Source organism: Cuculus canorus, chromosome 2, assembly GCF_017976375.1.
Source record: "Cuculus canorus isolate bCucCan1 chromosome 2, bCucCan1.pri, whole genome shotgun sequence".
NCBI classification, from domain to species: domain Eukaryota; kingdom Metazoa; phylum Chordata; class Aves; order Cuculiformes; family Cuculidae; genus Cuculus; species Cuculus canorus.
In genome coordinates, this window is record NC_071402.1 from 5,660,553 (window position 1) to 5,678,981 (window position 18,429).

Genomic DNA, 18,429 nt, shown 5'->3' on the forward strand with positions numbered 1-18,429 from the left:
GATGTTCTAAATCCTGCTGTAGATCAAGGTGACCAAGACCATGCATACCCAGCTGGAGGTCTGAGATCAGTTCCAATTGCATTCCTTCAGGCCTGAATGGTCTCTGATTTTTGGCTTGTAGGATGAAAAACAGAAGAGAGGTAATGTGGAGTCACCACCAGTCAAGATTTGTTCTTGCTACATTGGGAGATCACATAAAGGAATCTTTTCATTTGTATGGTGTGAAAATTCAACCCCATCTTCAGTATCCATTATTAAATAAGATGTCTGAAACACACATGTGAATGATCACAGCACCTCTCCAGGATTTAAAGGTCACCTTGGTCAGGCAGTCGATATCCCTGTGGTGGGTGGCCTCAGCTGGCTGCCAGACTCCCTCCCAGCCCCTCTCTCTCTCTCTTGCTCCTCAGCAGGATGGGGCGAGAAAACAGGATGAAAAGTTGTGCATCAAGAATAAAGACAAAATCACTTACCGAGTTGTGGTCGTGGGCAAAAGAGGCTTAAATTCAGGAAAATTAGTTTAACTTATTGCCAATTAAGATGGATTCAAGTAGTGAGAAACAAATACAAACATGAGAACAACACCTTCCCCTGCCAAACACCTTTCCGCATTCCCACCTCCACTCCTCACTCCTTTTCCCCTGAGGAGTGAAGGAGTAGGGATGCTGTTTGGGTCCATCCATCCCAGCCCCTCTCGGACACTTCTCCATCCTCACACCTCTCCCTGCTCCAGCACAGACCCTTCCCTGGGCTGCAGGATGGTCTCTGCTCCAGCAGGGTCTCTCCAGGTCTGCAGGGGATCCCTGCTGTGGACATGCAGCACCTTCTGCCCTCCTACTCCTCCAGCCCTGGGAAAAGCGCTTAAGAAAAGAGGCCAGTGTTCATTTGCAAGATCCTGAGTTGTCCTTGGATGACTTCACTGTCTGTCTCTTGTGCCATAGTAATACCCTTGAGTCACACGTCAACCTTTGTCAGTCCTTGTGAGGATTTATCAGAGCAATAATAGAGTAGGCACCAGATTTTATATTAGCATCCAGTGATCTGGGAAAGTATAGGCCCAATGGGACAGGCTGAAAATGTTTTAATTAACTGGGAGGTACCTCAATATGGATTACTGGTTAGCCAGTCACCTTCAGGTGTCGGGTTAGTCAGCTACTCTTTGCTCAGAGGTTGGGTGTTCGCTATGGAATAGACTTTTTCCTGCTTGCTGTTACATGCAGCGAGGCTTGGAAGGTGGTGTGGAAATCTGCTACCATGGAGAGGAATTAGAATAGAAACAGATAAAAGATGAGAGAGTAGCAGAAGAAAATGTAGCTGGGAAACAATTAGAAATAGGTAATGACAGGTTTTCAGTGAGCAGTGTTAATTTTAATTTTAAAATCTACAAAGACAGCTAGAATGCACTGGGTTATGGAGCCAACAAAAATACAAGCAAGTGATTTTTTACAGATTTGGTTTATTCTGTGTGGGGCTTTACACTGATGTTCAGCAGTAGAGTTGAGGGGATAAGGCAGAAGAGGTTGTTAGCAAAGGCACTGCTTTCCTGCTTCCGGACAGTGTGTTCATGCTGCTTTTCTGCTCCTGGACAGTGTGCTTGCACTCCTTTCTCTCCCACTTAAACACCTGCAGGTACAAGTTGGCCTATATGCAAGATTTTAGTGAATAACTAGGTATCTGCTACGTACCATGAGATGCAGCTGCTGATCAGTGGTAGGAGATGTTTCTGCATTCCTTGTCAATTCGAGTAATTTCTGAGAGTTTGTCTGAATGGTGACTTTGAATCATTTTTTTTGCTTATACTTGTCTGTGTCTTTGAATCAGGGAATGGTTTGGATTAGAAAGGACCTTTTAGGATCATCTCCTCCAACCCCCCTGCCATGGGCAGGGCCACTTTCCACTGCATCGGGTTCCTCAAAGCCTCATCCAACCTGGCCTGAAACACCTCCAGGGATGAGGCTTCTGCTCTGGGTGACCTGTTCCAGTGACTCACTACCCTCACAGGAAAAATTTCTTCCTTCTCTCCAGTCTAACTCTACCCTCTTTCAGCTGTCTTCCACCTCTCTTGTATATCCTGCAGTCTGAAGACTTCATTTCTAGTTTAAGAACACATTTTCTGTGCACAAGGCAACTGAGCTTGCATTTTCCTTTATGAAATAAACTTGCCATACTGTACAAAAACTTTATTCTAAATATTCCTAGTTTGTATATGGTGGGTGGGGGTGTTTACAGTTTTTAAATGTTTTCTTTATTTTACTGATTTCTAATGGGATAATTAGAATTATAATTCAGCCTGGAGAAGAGAAGGCTCCAGGGGGTCCTTATAAAAGCCTTCCAGTGTTTAAAGGTGGCCTGCAGGAAAGCTGGGGAAGGGCTCTTTATCAAGGAGTGCAGGGATAGAAAAAGGGGTACTGGTTTTCAGCTGAAAGAGGGGACATTTAGATGAGATATTAGGAAGAAATTTTTTCCTGTGAGAGTGGTGAGGCACTGGCACAGGTCGTCCAGAGAAGAAGTGGCTGCCCCATCCCTGGAGGTGTTCAAGGCCAGGTTGGCTGAGGCTTTGAGCTACCTGATCCAGTGGGAGGTGTCCTTGCTGATGGCAGTAGGTTGGAAGATCATCCTTTTCCAACCCAAACCATTCTATGAATCTATGACAAGCAATAATACTAAATTTAGGGTTTGGAAGCAGAAGTTTAGGGTTTGACAGGGGATACAGATTTGGTGTAGGTCATGAATCGAGCCTAATTCTGAATCTCCCTTAGTGTGTGGTGTGCTGTTAACTTGAAAACTATGACTGTGACATCTCTACAAAACCTTTGGAACAGTTCAGAGATTAATATTTATAGTACTTGATCACAGAAGAAGCGTGTCACAGTTTAGCCCTGGCCTGGCTGATTTTGTCAGCTAAAACTGAGCAGTTGGGCTCCGGTTCCCATCCCTCCAACCCCTAGGGAAAGTGGAAAGGGAAATGAAGGAAAAAGACTTACAGGTTGGAAACTAAACTCCAGCTTTAATGAAGTAATAATAGCAAAAAAAAAAAAAAAAGAAAATAATAAAATATATAGGAATATATGAATTTGTGCCCCCACCCCTCAATGACTGTACATCACTACAAATGCAGGCACAGGGCAGATGAGTGACTAGAGGGAGGCTGGACTCAGGAACTGGATTCAGGAATGTCCAGACCTGGGATTGGGGCAAACAGACATACGAGGTCCCTACTGGACATCAGCCATCACAGAAGAGAGTGAGACCCTTGTGATCCCTCAGTTTTATACCAGGTATTAAGTCTATGGGATGGAATGCTCTGTTGGTGAGTTTGGGGTCATCTCTCCTGTCCACCCCTTCATGCAGGTGCGGCCTTTTTCACCTCTTTGACTTACATCGCCCCACCGACTCGAGGATGGCCTTGGTTACTGTAGGGATAAGTGTAAGCAATGGCCTTTCTGCACACCGATGCCCCTTGTTATCACTGCTGGAGAGAACCCTGTCTGAAAACCTTGAAGTTATCTTTCAGAAAATGAAATTATTTAGGTGAGACCGAGCTAAAGTTAGAAAACTGATTCGACTTTAGCTCAAACCAGAACAGAGCGGAGTCGTGTTCCTTGAGTAAGTGCTTGTTTTGTCTGAGGGATCGTAGGATCATAGAACGGTTTGGGTTGGAAGAGACCTTAAAGATCATCTAGTTCCAAACCGCCTGCCACAGGCAGGGACACATCACACTAGATAAGGCTGCCCAAGGCTGAACAAGCCCAACTCAACCTGTCCTTGTGTGGCTCCCTAGTGAGTAACACTGGTTGCCACTCTTACTTGGAGCAGTGCGATCTGTGTTTTGAGTACCATGCTTGTGATAACCAGCGATAAAAGCTGTTGCCGGAGCATCTTGTTGGTTGTTATGGCAGCTCATCTGCTGTCCTCACCTAATCAGGGCCTCTCTTCCCATGGATCCAGACCTAACAGCTTATCTGCCTCATTCTCAATGCTTAAGTCCTCACTGAAGCTCTGAGAAGGCAGCAGAGCTTTGTGTTTGCTTCTGTTACAAAGGTCCTTCATAAAATTCTTTAGGAAATGTTAGGTACTGCATTCTAGTTTGGTTCTCTGAGCAGTCAAAAGAGGAAATTACCTCTCAGTTTTCTGAGTGTGTTTTGATTTTATCCTTACATTTAAGAAGGTTTGAAGAAATACTTTGTTTGCAAGGAAATCTCGATTATTTGGTTTTTCTCACTAGTTTCTCTTCTTGCTTTTCAGATATGAATTGAGAATTCGATATTTGCCCAAAGGATTTCTAAACCAGTTCACTGAGGATAAACCAACTCTAAATTTTTTCTATCAGCAGGTATGTTCCGTTCTACTACATTTTCTTTGGCTGAATTTGGAAAATTTTGGATTGTTTATGTGGATACCATGTTACGTCAGAAACAGAAACTAGTACAGTTCAAGATTGCATTTTAAAAGCAGAAGACATGAAGCCCATGACACCTTTCTCCTTGAGAAGTGGTTTTCCAAAACAAAATAATTCTGCAGTTGTCTTCTTAAACCAGATAAAATTTACTGTTATTCAGCTGGCTGCTTGCAGTTATTTCACACTTTATTAAATTCTTTAATTTTTTTGGTTTTGCGAGTGCAACTGAATGGGCATTTTCACCACAACCATGGTATGTTTTTTCCCACTCATATTGTTATTTTGTTGATTTGAGTATCTCTTACGGAGTATTAAAACTGCATAATAATAAGATTTTCTATACATCAAGCATCTAAATCTTCATTTTGTTCCCTTAAATAATTTTAAGCTACTTCTAGAGTAACAAACTCAAAAGTAAAACTTCATGGGGATGTCTTTTAGAGTGGTCTGAACTAGACTGATTTTAGTATCCACTACTTCAGGAATTCATGCATCTCTGAAATTTGAAACCTAACCTTACTTCATGGCTACCTGTTGGGTGGGTCTTGTCCAGTGTCCGGATGGTCACAGTCTGTGTTCATACACTGCAGTATTGTTAGTGCGTAACAGTTTGTGTTACTCGCGCTGACAACTTGATGGACCGGATATGTTTCTATGTCATAGTTTTAAGCAATACTTTATACTACAGTATGGAGGCTTAGCTTTAGTCTAGGGTATTTAAAGTAGTATTTATGGAGTATTGTCATGGCAGAGATGGAATAAGGTAGGAATAAGAGGCAGGGGGAAATGGCCTGTGAACTCAGATGAAATGGCAGAGGTCAAGAACTGCACCATGACAGCTCTGGAATTCTGTTTTGAAATAGGAATTTTTTTTTTATCTGATAGAATCATATACTCATTAAGGTTGGAAAAGACCTCTGAGATCATCCAGTCCAACCATCAGGCCAACGTGACCGTGCCTACTAAACCATGTCACGAAGCGCCACATCTACATGCTTTTTGAACCCCTCCAGGGATGGTGACTCCACCACTTCCCTGGGCAGCCTTTTCCAGTGCTTCACCACTCTTTCAGTAGATAATTTTTTCCCGATATCCAATCTAAACCCCCCCTGGTGCAACCTGATGGCCATTTTCTCTTGTCCTATCACTTGTTTCTTGGGAGAAGAGACCAACACCTGCCTCGCTACAACCTCCTTTCAGGTAGTTGTAGAGAGTGTTTAGGTCTTCCCTCAGCCTCCTTGTCTACAGACTAAACAGCCTCAGTTCCACCAGCCGCTCCTCGTAAGACTTGTTCTCCAGAGCCTTCACCGGCTTTGTTGGTCAAAGCTTCATTGCTTTTTCTTATGTCGAAAGAACAGAAATATGAAGTGCTGATAATGTTGCACAAACCCCAAAGGCTTCTACCAGGGAAAGCTTTTCCCATGGGCTACTGTTCTTTTTGTTGTCTCTACGACATTCACAAATACCCTGATCTTAGGTTGCCAAAATTCTTGAGCAATATCCCCTAAAATTAGGGGGAATATAACTGGAGATGCTCCAAAGTGTAGCACACTTCTCCTCTCACAAACAAACACGTTTGCAGACGAGGATCCAAGGAACTGTAATTTTTAAAAAGGAAAACCTAGTTCTCCCCTCTGCCCAGTACTTCATCTGAAAGTAGAATATACAATAGAATTAACATACTTGTACTCATTTCTTAAGTGTCTTCTGTTCTTTATTGTGCCCACACACATTCCTGCCTCAGGTAAATGAGTTTTGATTTTATAATGTGTGATGAAGTTTTTGTATTGGTATATGATAGAATTGACTTCCGGGAAGACAGTCCTAGTGTAGTGCTGATCTGGACTTAGTCTTTGAGTTTAACTGATCTGTGTGGTGGGCTTGTTTCAGCCCAAAAATGTCTGGATTTTGGCAACTTATTAGTACTGCCAGGGGTTCTTGTAGAAACAACAAATCGTGTTCCTTTATACTTCAGCAGAAAGTGAGTTTCTTCATACTGGCTTTAAACATAGGAGATTTATGTTTCTCATAATGCTAAAGTGGGTGATGAGCTCCAAAATAATTTCCTGGACTGCATCATTGGCCTATTCAGAACCAATAACGTCCTCTCACTTGTGCCTCAGAAAACTGTTTATTTCAAGAAGCGAATTTAAAATGCCAAAGAAGGATTTTTTAGCATTTTTTGAGAAACATGTTTTTACTAAATTGAGGGAGGTGATTCTGCCCTCTATTCCTTTCCTGTGAGACCTCATCTGGAGTATTGTGTCCAGTTCTGGAATCCTCAACATAAGAAGGATATAGAAGTGTTGGAATGGGTCCAGAGGAGGGCCATGAAGATGGTCGGAGGGCTGGAGCACCTCCCATACAAGGACAGGCTGAGTGAGTTGGGGTCGTTCATCCTGGAGAAGAGAAGGGTCGGAGGAGATCTTATAGCCACCTTCCAGTACCTGAAGGGGGCTACAAGAAAGCTGGAAGGGACTGTTTACAAAGACTTGTAGTGATAGGACTAGGGGCAATGAGTATAAACTGGAGAGGGGCAGATTTGCACTAGACATGAAGAACTTCTTCACTCTGAGAGCGGTGAGGCACTGGCACAGGTTGCCCAGGGAAGTTGTGGCTGCCTCATCTCTGAAGGTGTTCAAGGCCAGGTTGGATGGGGCCTTGGACAGCCTGATCTTGGGCAGCACCTCATGGGAGGTGTCCCTGCCCGTGGCAGGGGGTTTGGAACTGGATGATATTTAAGGTCCCTTCCAACCCAAACTATTCTATGATTCTAATTCTGGAGAAATCATTAGAAACAGATCCAAATGGCTCAGAATAGCGAGAAGGTTTATGAAGGTCATCAGGAAATTATATGCAAATATATGAGTCGCATGAATCTGACAATGCCCTGAATCCCAGTTCTGTTATAAAATAAGAATCAGAGGTTCTTGTCTCCTTGCTCTGCACACTTCCATTTTTTCCCTCCCACTTTCTCCTCCACCTAATCGTGAAGTATTTCTAAGTCCAGTTCTTCAAAAGTCCCTGTTTCTTTGTTCTGGGGTACTGCAAGGTATTTGGGTCTCCGTTGTCATGGAAATAGGTACACAACTTTTCCAGAGCTGTCATCCTCTGTCCATGATTCTGTTTTGGTCTGTAAGTCTCACTTGGCCTCTTGAATAAATTAGAACAATTGCTTTTATCTGGTGAGGTGTTAAGGCAGCCCTGCGGACTTATGAAAAGGCGGACTTATGAAAAGGCGGCAGGGAAAGAATTTGAGCAGTAACACTGCATCATAAACTAGATCAACTACAGAGAGGGATGTGAGAAAACAAGGAAAGATAGTTTTTCACAATCTGTTCCTTGCTTATTGTCATTCTCACAACATTTTGCTAACCACAGCTCTCAATCAGACACATCATGTTGTATATAGCAAGAACAACTGAAGGTACGTAAATCATACATGCACACGTAGATACCTTGAGCTTTCTGCACAGAAATAACTGTTAAAGATGGCAAATGTAGGACCTAGTTACAGAATTTTTAACACTTCTGTAATCAGACTGGCTTTTGTGGATGTAAAAGTTGAATACGCTGCTGTCTTGTATGTGTTATAAAAGAGGAAAAAAAACATTTTGGGGACCAGATGCTGCCCATGACTAAATCGTTCTTTTCAAGATGAGTCTAAGAACCTGGGTAATATCTAAGCACATGTTGTCTGACTTATTAAAAATATAAAACTAATTTAAAAGTTCATGGAGAAGGAAAAGAAATATGGTGGTGTCTACCACCCATGAATTGTCCATGGATTTTAGCAAATGTAGTTATTATCTTGAATTTGAGTTGCAGAGCAGCAGTGTTGTTCAAAAATAAGCTGAAATTTTAAGAGACTGAATCCTCAAGTCATCATCTTCCAGAAAAGCTCAGAATGGTTTGTAAAGATCACAAAATGTTACCTTAATCGCTGTCAACAGACACAGTTTATTCAAACAGTTAACCCAAACCACAATTATCAAGCTGTTAAACTGAAAACTGGCACGGGTTTGTAACTTCACACGCATGACTACTCCCATTCACTTCACCGAGTGCACTGCCCTGTATAAATTGTGCAAGCATTTAAGTCTTCTCAGCTTGGACCTAATAGGTGAAAGTCCTTTTTTCACCTTAATTTTGACTATTTAAGGATGCCTGCCGTGACCTTTCTTTGTTTGGGATAGTCTTTATTTTCAAGTCTTGAGCAAATCAAGAACCTGTGACCAGAACTCTTTGTAGCGTGACATGCGGCTGTTGGTAATCAGCGATGGTCGTTCTGCCATCTGCAGTGGGCGTAATCTGTTCTAATTGGAAGTATAAAAGCAGAACACTTAACGAGACTTTTCATAGGAGTGCCCCTGGTTTGCAATCTGTACAGGAAGGGATTAAAATTATCATGTGTGAGGGGGAAAACCAAGCAACTTGTTTGTAACATCAGAATTAGTCATGCTGATATTGGTGCCATGCAGTTCATTGAAGCATCTGTGTTTCAGGCTTGAAGACTTGAGAGGGGGTAGAGGCTGATGCTTAGGCTGCTCCTCTCAGCTGAAGGAGTTGTTTGCTCAAGGCTTGTCATTTTACATCCCAGTTGAGAGCTCTGATGAACAGACTAATGTTGGAATTGTGTCCTTTTTCCTTGCCTTTTGGAAGGTGCTGGAGGTAGTGGATGACAGCTCTCCTGAGGTTTCTTCTCTTGTTTGCGTTAAGTGGAGCATTTCGGTGGTGATTCTCCACTGACTGTGTTTATTCCCTTGGGCCCAACAGCTTACAATTTCAGCCAAATTAGGCAAATTGGATCCCACCCAATGCTGTTTGAATTGTGAGGTTGAAGTAGTAAAAAATCAGGAAATGCCAGAGTTATGGTTGTCTGCACAGTTGGCAGATGCTCACGGCGTAGGTTTGATGTGCCAGCCTTTAGTCAAATCCCTTTGTCTTTTATACCCAGATCTGATCCAAAGTTACCTCTATCCCCCAAAAGAACCTTAAACATGAAGTGCATAGGGTTGCTGAGTAAAAACACTATGTTAATTTTTATCAATATGTAATGTCCTTTTTGTTCAGTTGACTGTTTTGTGAATCTCTAAAGAATAAGGATCATAGAATCATAGAATGGTTTGGGTTTGAAGGGACCTTAAAGTTCATCCAGTTCCAACGCCTCTGCCATGGACAGGGATACCTTCCACTGGATCAGGTTGCTCAAAGCTTCATCCAACATGGCCTTCAGCACCTCCAGGGTTGGGGCATTGACGACATCTTTGGACAGCCCGTGCCAGTGCCTCCCCACCCTCACAGGAAAAAATTTCTTCCTGATGTCTAATCTGAAGGTACTGTCTTTCAGTAAAGAAAAGAGTGTAAAACTGTTAACAGCGTGAACAGTTGCCTCTTGTCCTATCCCTGCACTCCCTGATAAAGATATCCATTTTTTATATCAATTTTTACCATGTTTCAAGGAAACTTCAGAGGAAACAAGCATTGAGGTACAAAAGGACAATGAAAAATTGGAAGGTTTGGAGTAATGAAAATTAGACTTCACATTTTTCTTGTACTTTTGAAGAACATTTCCAGTTGCTTTAAATAAATGTCGGTGAAATTTATTGCTGAGTGTCTGTCCATCCCTCTGTTTCAGTGACAAGAGGTGGAAATAAAAGGGACAGGCTTCTCCGTTTTGCTTTAATAGCTGAATGAGCAACAAAAGCCATATCTTGTATCCAGATAAAACACCGCTTTTAAAAACATTTATATAATGAGAATCACACGTAAGCTACTTGAATTGCCTTCCTTTTATTGTGGGACAAGAGCCTGCACACATTTCTCCTTGAATAACATGTTGGCCTCCAGTAATTGGAGATGGTTTATCCTTTGATGAAAAGAGAGTGAGCATCTGTATGAGAGCAGCGGGGATGCAGCTCTTGGGCATCAGCTGTTCCATTGTTGCTATCCTTGTGCTTCAAACGGAAGACTTTTAAAGTAACTTTGGGGTTTTTTAGGTCCTGAAGAACAAGAAAAAGTGATTTTTATCAGTGTAGAATTCTTCTCTATGCTGCCTCGTCTAGCCAGCAGCACAGAGCTGCCTTGGAGTGGAGGTGTACAGATACACAATATAGGAGAGCGTAGGACTGGAGTGTGTTTGGATTTTGCTTTTTAAAATGAGCCAGGCTTTGTATAATCCACAAGAGGAGGAATTTCAAGCAGAGAGTTGGTGATCTCAAAGTTAGGGCAGGTAAATGGTGTTCTGCTAAAATTGAGCTGAATTCTCTGCTGTAGGGATTCTGTGTTTCACCATACAAGTACAATGTAGGTTCATTTTCATAAGAAAACTGGTTTTAAAAGGAAAAGAGGAAAAATTGATACTTGTTTTCTTCTAAATAAGGGGGGAAAAAAGAAAATAAAGAAAGAAGAGGTGAAGTTTTTTTGTGGACAAATGACACTATGTTGCTCTGTGTCTGAAGTATCTGTAAAAAGACAATGTTAACACTTAAAATGTTTTTCCTTAAATGAAAATACTTCTATATGGCGGCAGATAAATGCATCATGCAAATTAAATTATTTTTATAACACCGACTCCCAACATGTAGGAAATTTTAAGTCTAGGCAATTACTGTAGTAACTTAATGATTAAAGTTTTATAAGGCTTAGGTGCATGAGATATAATTTGAAGGGCAGGCTGGGAATTAGACTCTTTAACCTAATTAAATAACAACATCTCTTATACCCTAATAAAAATAGGAGACCTAAAGCAAATGACTTTGGCAGGAAGAACTTCAAAGAAGATCAAGGACATAGGAAGAAGAGACGGTGTTTTTCCTGATATTGACAGCCTGTTTAAATGAAAAAAAATAAAGATCTTTTGGGAAGAGTTAATGGTTGACACATAAACTGTGCCCTGAAGGGAAGTGGTAATAAATGTAAGAATTGCAGCTACTTAAATATATATATATATAAGTAAAACATATTTTTAAAATCATAAAAATATTGGTCCAAATTGGCTGGACTTGATTATCTTAAAGAACTTTTCTAACCTTAATGATTCTATAAATCAAACAGAACATCACCTGCCTGCTCCTTACAGCTAAGTAATTATACGTAAGATATTCTTTCTTGAAATTGCTGACATTCACAATTCCTCATACACATACTCATTTTTTTTTAAGAAGTTGATTTACACTCTGCAAATGATGCTGACATCCTTGTTGTAGGCCTTGCTGCTTGTTTAGTCAAGTAACTGCTTTGGTATCTTCCAGTTGTGCTGTGTCAGGTGTCTGTCTTCTGTTAGCAGTGCTGTATGAGGGGAATGTAAAACATACTCGTGTTCCTAAATACCTCTTCAATAGTCAGCCGAGCTCAGGCTAAAGAGAAATGGCTGTTTTGATTTAAGATTTGTACCTTTCAAACAGAGTGGTGAAAATAGTGCTGGTGTTCTTTCTTGCAGTCATATGTGAATTACTCCTAATCCAAGAGAATAAATTCTAAATGCTCGGGACAGATTTCCGTGTACTGTTGCTTGGCTATGTCTTTTATAAGTAATCTTGAACAAAATGTTGTTCCAATTAGTGATTAGGTTGTGTGGATGAAAAAAAAAGGGGGGGTTGAGTGGCGTTGATGCTTGGACTCATTGGCTCTGGAAAAGCAAAATTCTGTGTGGGAGAGAGGTATAAAATTAGCTGTTAGCAAAGCGTGCTTAGTAGGTTGAGTAGGATATGGCTCCCAAGAGTACAGTCCTACTTTATTGATGATCAGAGAGGCAGCAGTTTGTGTTGCAGTGACATCTGGAGATCAGCCCGCTTGGACAGAAGGGAGCATTTTTAGCCCTTCTGTCCCTAACAAAGCCTCATCAGACGGTGATTTCACCCCCACCCTGTCTCTAATGCCGTTATTATTAACAGAAAAGCTTCCAAAATTAGTTAGAGATGTCAAAGTTCACCCTCAGATAATATAGAGACTGTGACCTTGCAAGACGAAGAGGAGGAGCAGCTGAGGGCAGATGGCAAATGAATGTTACCCTGATACTGAATCTGGGCTTTTAACTTGGCTAGGAAAGGCCAAAGCCTTAATTTTCCCTAATGCAGACTTAGCTTCTATAATCGGTTTAATATTATCAGGTGGGTAAACAGGGGTGGAAACACATGTGTTTTCCTCATATGCATATTTTTAAAATTACCATTACTATCATTAAGGTGGCTCCTAAAAATACTGATGACACTAGAAATATGTTTTGGGCTTTTGTGCACATGGTTCTTCATTCAAAACATGAGGCACAAATCTTTGAGGTTTAATTTTGCAGAAGATTAATGAAGCTGTGGTAATGTGGGTTGGAACACTCTTCTTTCAATCTGATTATTCTGATTCTGTAGTGAAGAAAATTGGGTGTCTGACAGGAACCTGCTGTTGGGAACCAGGGGTGGGCTCCAGTGTGAAAAGGTGGAGGAACCATCTCCTTTTGCAGTTTGGTGCTGACAGATATGAATAATTGCACTGCATGACTGTTGCATGTTCATCTAATGGTGTCTTTGTTCCAGGGAATGCTGCAGCTTTTCTGTGGCGCATTTAATGCTATAAAACCACAGAATATTTGGGATAAATTAGTCTGGTGGGATGCCAGGAAAGAGCTGGGTCATGAATCGGGATGGAAATGTATGTGGTACCTGCTGCAAGCGCGGAACAAAATGTGATCTGAAGAGGAATAGCCTGAACACAGAGCAATGTTGGCCATTTTGAATGTGAAATTGTGAGGAAAACACATGTGGTGTATCATAGAATCATAGAATGGTATAGATTGGAAGGTACCTTAAAGATCATCCAGTTCCAAGCCCATTGCCATGGGCAGGGACACCTTCTACTGCATCAGGCTGCTCAAAGCCTTATCCAACCTGACATCCACAACTCCTCTGGGCAACCTGTGCCAGTACCTCACCACCCGCATGGGAAAAAAATTATTTCTAATATCTAATCTAAATCTCCCCTCTTCCATCTTTAAACCATTACATTTTATCTTATCCCTGCACTCCTTGATAAAGAGCCCCTTCCCAGCTTTACTGTAGGTCCCCTTTAAGTACTGGAAGGCTGTGATAAGGTCTCCCTGGAGCTTTCTGTTCTCAAGGCTGAATAACCTCAACTCTCTCAGCCTGTCCCTGTATTGGAGGTGCTCCAGCCCTTAGATAAGATCGAGTCCAACCATAGATGTGCTTCAATCATTGTCTTGTTGCAGAAGATTAGGTTTTCTGATGGTATATTGAGGTATTCCTGTGTTACAGAAGGTGGAATTTATGGTTTGGTAAAATACAGGAACAATTTCACTGAACTTTTGTAGGACCACTGTCACCAGAAGTGTTGTGTTTTAGTATAAAACTAAGATCCTGATAAGCAGCTTCTGTGGTGGCTGTGAGTGGCTATTACATACGAAAAACAAACACCAAAATACCTTCAGGTATTGGAAACATTAGTGTTTAAAAGCAGGTGCTAGAACACCCCTGAGCTGTTAGAGAGGAGAATATATAATTAATTACTGCAGATACAGGAAGGTTGTATTTGTTAGTATAGATGTCACTAACAGAAGTACATAATTTCTGAATATAAAAAGCACCAGCTAAAAATATCTGGGTAGAACAAATGGATAAGGAGAAAATGAGGTAATGTGAATCTTTGTTTTCCATGCTTCGTTAAACTATCATAATTATGATTCTTATGCTACTTAGTAACTGGAGAACAGAAGACAGTTTGTTTCGGTTTTTGCTTATCTAAATATCTTAGGTGTTGAGGTGATGATTTCTTTGTGCATTTAACTCTTTAGGAGTATTTAGTCACTGCAGTGCTGTTGAAATGCAGTTTTCAAAGCACTGCCAGTTGGAAAAAGAATAAATCAGAAAGAACTAAGTTGTGTAAGTAGGTCGTACACATTGAAAGTAAAGTAAGAGAAATGAATTGCTTATTTTTAAACTGTCCTCCTGAAAAATTGGAGATGATCCTGTGGGAGATTTCTTGGTAACATTAAATGAGCTGGGAAGACCAGTGCAATGGCTGATGACTGGTGTTTGTCCTTTTTGAGACACCGTTTGCTAGTACTGTTGCTAAAGAATTTCCACAGTAGTTACAGTTGAAAAGAAAACTCAGTAGCAAGTTTGATTTTATTATTTTTTAATAATTTCATAGAATCTTAGAATCATAGAATGGTTTGGGTCGGAAGGGCCCTTAAAATCATCCATTTCCAACCCATGCCATGGGCAGGGACACTTTCCCCTGCATCAGGTTGCTCAAAGCCCCATCCAACCTGGCCTTGAACACCTCCCGGGATGGGGCATCCATGACTTCTCTGGGCAACCTGTGCCTCAACACTCTCACAGGAAAAAATGTCTTCCTAGTATCTAATCTGAGTCTCCCCTCTTTCAGCTTAATGTCTAAGTACAGAGACAAATTTAAACTTAAAATTTATTTTTAAGACACAGCGAGTATGTTTTTTTAAATCCCTAAGCTCCTGGAAAGCATTAAGTACTAAGTTCAGAATGAATTTACTCATGTTCTTAATAAAGAAATACAAATCCAGCATGGTGTTTTTATGAACCGTGCTGGCAGGCTGGCTTGTCAGCCGGAGCAAACAGTTTCCTGAAATACTGCAGCTGCATGAAAAAAATCACGTGCAGAAAAATGAAGCAGATGGCTTTTTAAAGTAGCAGCTGGTATAGAAAATACAAGGCCTGTGATAGATTTCTTCTTAAATCATATGTGCTAGCATAGGGCTATTCTCTAATTTCTCCATCTTCACAAACACGGGCTTTCCTCTGTCTCCAATTTTTATTATAAATGATACCAGCTGGAATTTGCTGGCAATTTATATAGCTAGGAGAGTGCCTGTTATTTTCTAGTAAATCTTGAGAAGTTACACATTAGACCGTCGGTGATTTGCCCATTCAAGTAAAAAACCAAATATTTTAGAAGTCTGACGTCAGAAATGAAACTGGGCTTTTGTTTACGTGTCTGTCGTCCTTGTGGAAAAAGCTGATTTGTTCATGGTTCAGTGTTCACCTCCTGTCTTTTCTTACGATTTAGGAGTATCTTTGAACTTGTGATGCTCATAAAAAAGAGTGGAGAGATAAGAGAGATTTTTGTCCTGGCTAACCACTGAAGAACAGCATTATTAATATAATATTAACATTAAATATATTTAAAGTGTTGGTGAGAACAGAAGTTTAATAAAGTGAATTCCTGATGAATATCAGGGAATAATATCATTAATATGTCAAGAAATACATTGTAGGATTATGCTGAACTTCAGAATTCTTGTTTGTTATAAATAGTACTGCCCTCTCTAAGGACGGGTTCATTGAATGCAGGCAGTGTGTACTAGGGGAGTGACAGGTTTTTTTCCACTTTTTCTTTTATTAGGACACATAAAAGGCTGCTTTTTCCTACCTCCAAGAGGTTCATTTGTGCTTGGCATTCATGTTTTCCACAGATTGTATCTCTGCCTTGTAGTAGCCTGTTTGTAGCTATCGTGACCAAGAAGTTAACTACAGATGTGAAGCGTAGGTCACACTTTAATTCTTATTCACCAGCCTGTGAAAGAGTCCAGTTACTTCGTCTAACACTGACACTGTTGTTGTACTCATCAGGAAGCCTGAAGCAGTTTGAATTTCCATTATACCATGCTTAATGGAACTTAAATAGACTCCTCCTTCCCCTCCCAAAGCCTACACCTGCCTGACTGAAAACCTGATTTAAACTTGTTAGAACGCTTACCCGAAAAAGTGCTTGAAATCAACACCACATTTTGTAGCAAGGAATTATTTTTGTCTCTCTCCTCCTTTAAACTGTTTTCCAATATATTTTTCTCTGCGAGTTCAGATAAGCATATTCTGCTAGAAGGCAAAATGGGTAAGTGGAAACAAGTGTGTTGCAAGCAGTATAAATCAAAGCGATTCACTTTGGACATTATATTTTGAGGTTTGGCTTGTTACCAAATCAAAAGTATATAGCCTTTCAGCAGTATAACACTTGAATTCATGATTCTAGTATAAATATAAGTGTTTGACTTGCTAATCTGTATGTATTTTTATTGCTAAAACATTGTGGCCATGAAATATTTGAAATGGTTTAGGCTTCATGTAGTTTTATTATTGCCGGAGCATCTGGTCTCCAATAGGTGGTGAAACTGAAGTAGTGTCACCGCAGTTTAGCAGAAGTACTTCAAAGGCTTCATTGGATTGGTGTAGGCTGCTGTTTGCAGCCGCTTGTTTGGCTGACTGGTTTTTCAGAGGTGCCTTTTTCAAAATCAGGTTTGTGTGATAAGTTATATAAATTAGTGTTCTCTTATAAACTAGGTGAAATTAGAGTCATTGGATCTTTAAGGTTGGAAAAGACCTCTAAGATCATCCAATCCAACCAGCAGCACAACACCACTGTGCCTACTAAACCATGTCACAAAGTGCCACATCTACATGCTTTTTGAACCCCTCCAGGGATGGTGACTCTACCACTTTCCTGGGCAACCTCTTCCAATGCTTCACTGCCCCTTCAGTAAAGAATTTTTTCCTAATATCTTATCTAAACCTCCCCTGGTGCAAGCCATCTCTTCTTGTCTTATTCCTTGTTACTTGGAAGAAGAGACTAACACCTACCTCGCTACAACCTCCTTTCAGGGGATTGTAGAAGGTGATAAGGTGTTTCCTCAGCCTCCTCTTCTCCAGGCTAAACAACCCCAGTTCCCTCAGCTGTTCCCAGTAGCCCTTGTGCTCCAGACCCTTCACCAGCTTTGTTGCCCTTCTGTGAACATGCTCCAGCACCTCAACGTCATTCTTGCAGTGAGGGGCCCAAAACTGAACACAGGGTTCAAGGGGCACCCTCACCAGCACTAAATACAGGGGTACCATCCCTTCCCTACTCCTGCTGGCCACACTATTTTTGATAGAATCATTAAGATTACAAAAGACCTTTGAGATCATCAGATTAAAGTATATTAAATAGAATGCTGCATTTTTTTTTGATGTAGCCCTTGGAGAGATTCCATTCTGAACAGTTAAAATGAGGAGCAGAACAGTAGCAGTGGTGCTTGATCGGCTTGAAGAGTAAATGTATCTTGATGACGTACTCTTCAGCCTTCCTCCAGGCAATGCATACTGTTAACAAATTTCCGAGCCTTATGTGAAGGTCTGCATCTACTGCCAAGGAGGGCAGTCCCTCAGGTGTAACCCCAGCTCACGGATAACAGAATTTTCAAACCCCACGGATCAGGATCCATCCTCTCTCTTACCATACTTTAGAATTCATAGTAAACAGGAAGAAGTGGTTGAATTATTTAAATTTTTCTATTTGTGTCTTTGTATGTATATACACTTTATACTTGTAAAAACAGGGCCTTTTTTCTCTTAAAGAGACAAAATAATCTCATTTCTCTTATTTAAGTGCATTAACACTAATAATAAAAGTAATAATTGGGCAAACACAAAAGACTTGTAGGACTATTCAGTTGCCCTGTGGCAGTGTGCTTAATTACCATTTAATTGTCTCTTCTCTTCCATTTAATATTTGTTCAGGGTTCTTCCTAAGGAGGTTATGCTGCCTGTGCTGAATCTCTTGCAAAATTCTTATCTCATCTTTGCACTAGCATTAGTTCATGCATTGATCTAAAGTCATCTCGGAGAGAAGAGTCCAGAAAAATGAAAGGTGATAAGAGAAATTCTTATTAGTATTCTGGGAGTAGAAATTGAATCTGCCTTTTTTATTTTACTCTTGCTTAGCCTTAGTGGAATTTAAAGAAAAATGTGTGCAGACAGGTTTCTGAAAAAAGCAAGATAAAATTAATTCCTCCTATCATTTTATTACCTTTGCTGTCCATAATAAGACTCTGTTCAGTCTAATTAGACCACAGGATTATGGCTGCAGCCTTCCTGAAGCTCTTAATCTCTTCTTATACCTTCAAAAGTTTAAAGACAATAGTAAGTAAGTGTATATAATATACATGAGTGCTTTATGATAATCAAGTGCAACCATTAATTTTGATGAGAGGCTCTAATGAGTGATATTGTGAA

At 40.6% G+C, this 18,429-nt stretch overlaps 1 protein-coding gene across 10 annotated transcripts in view; it reads left to right on the forward strand.

The window, feature by feature from the left end:
* The window catches only part of PTK2 (protein tyrosine kinase 2), a 226,772-nt gene that overhangs the window by 110,770 nt on the left and 97,573 nt on the right, over window positions 1-18,429 (forward strand). For all 10 annotated transcript variants that reach the window (XM_054059952.1, XM_054059955.1, XM_054059953.1 and 7 more), the window contains one exon: window positions 4,246-4,333. In XM_054059952.1, the coding sequence (XP_053915927.1) occupies window positions 4,246-4,333 (88 nt within the window). The remainder of the gene's footprint in view (window positions 1-4,245; window positions 4,334-18,429) is intronic.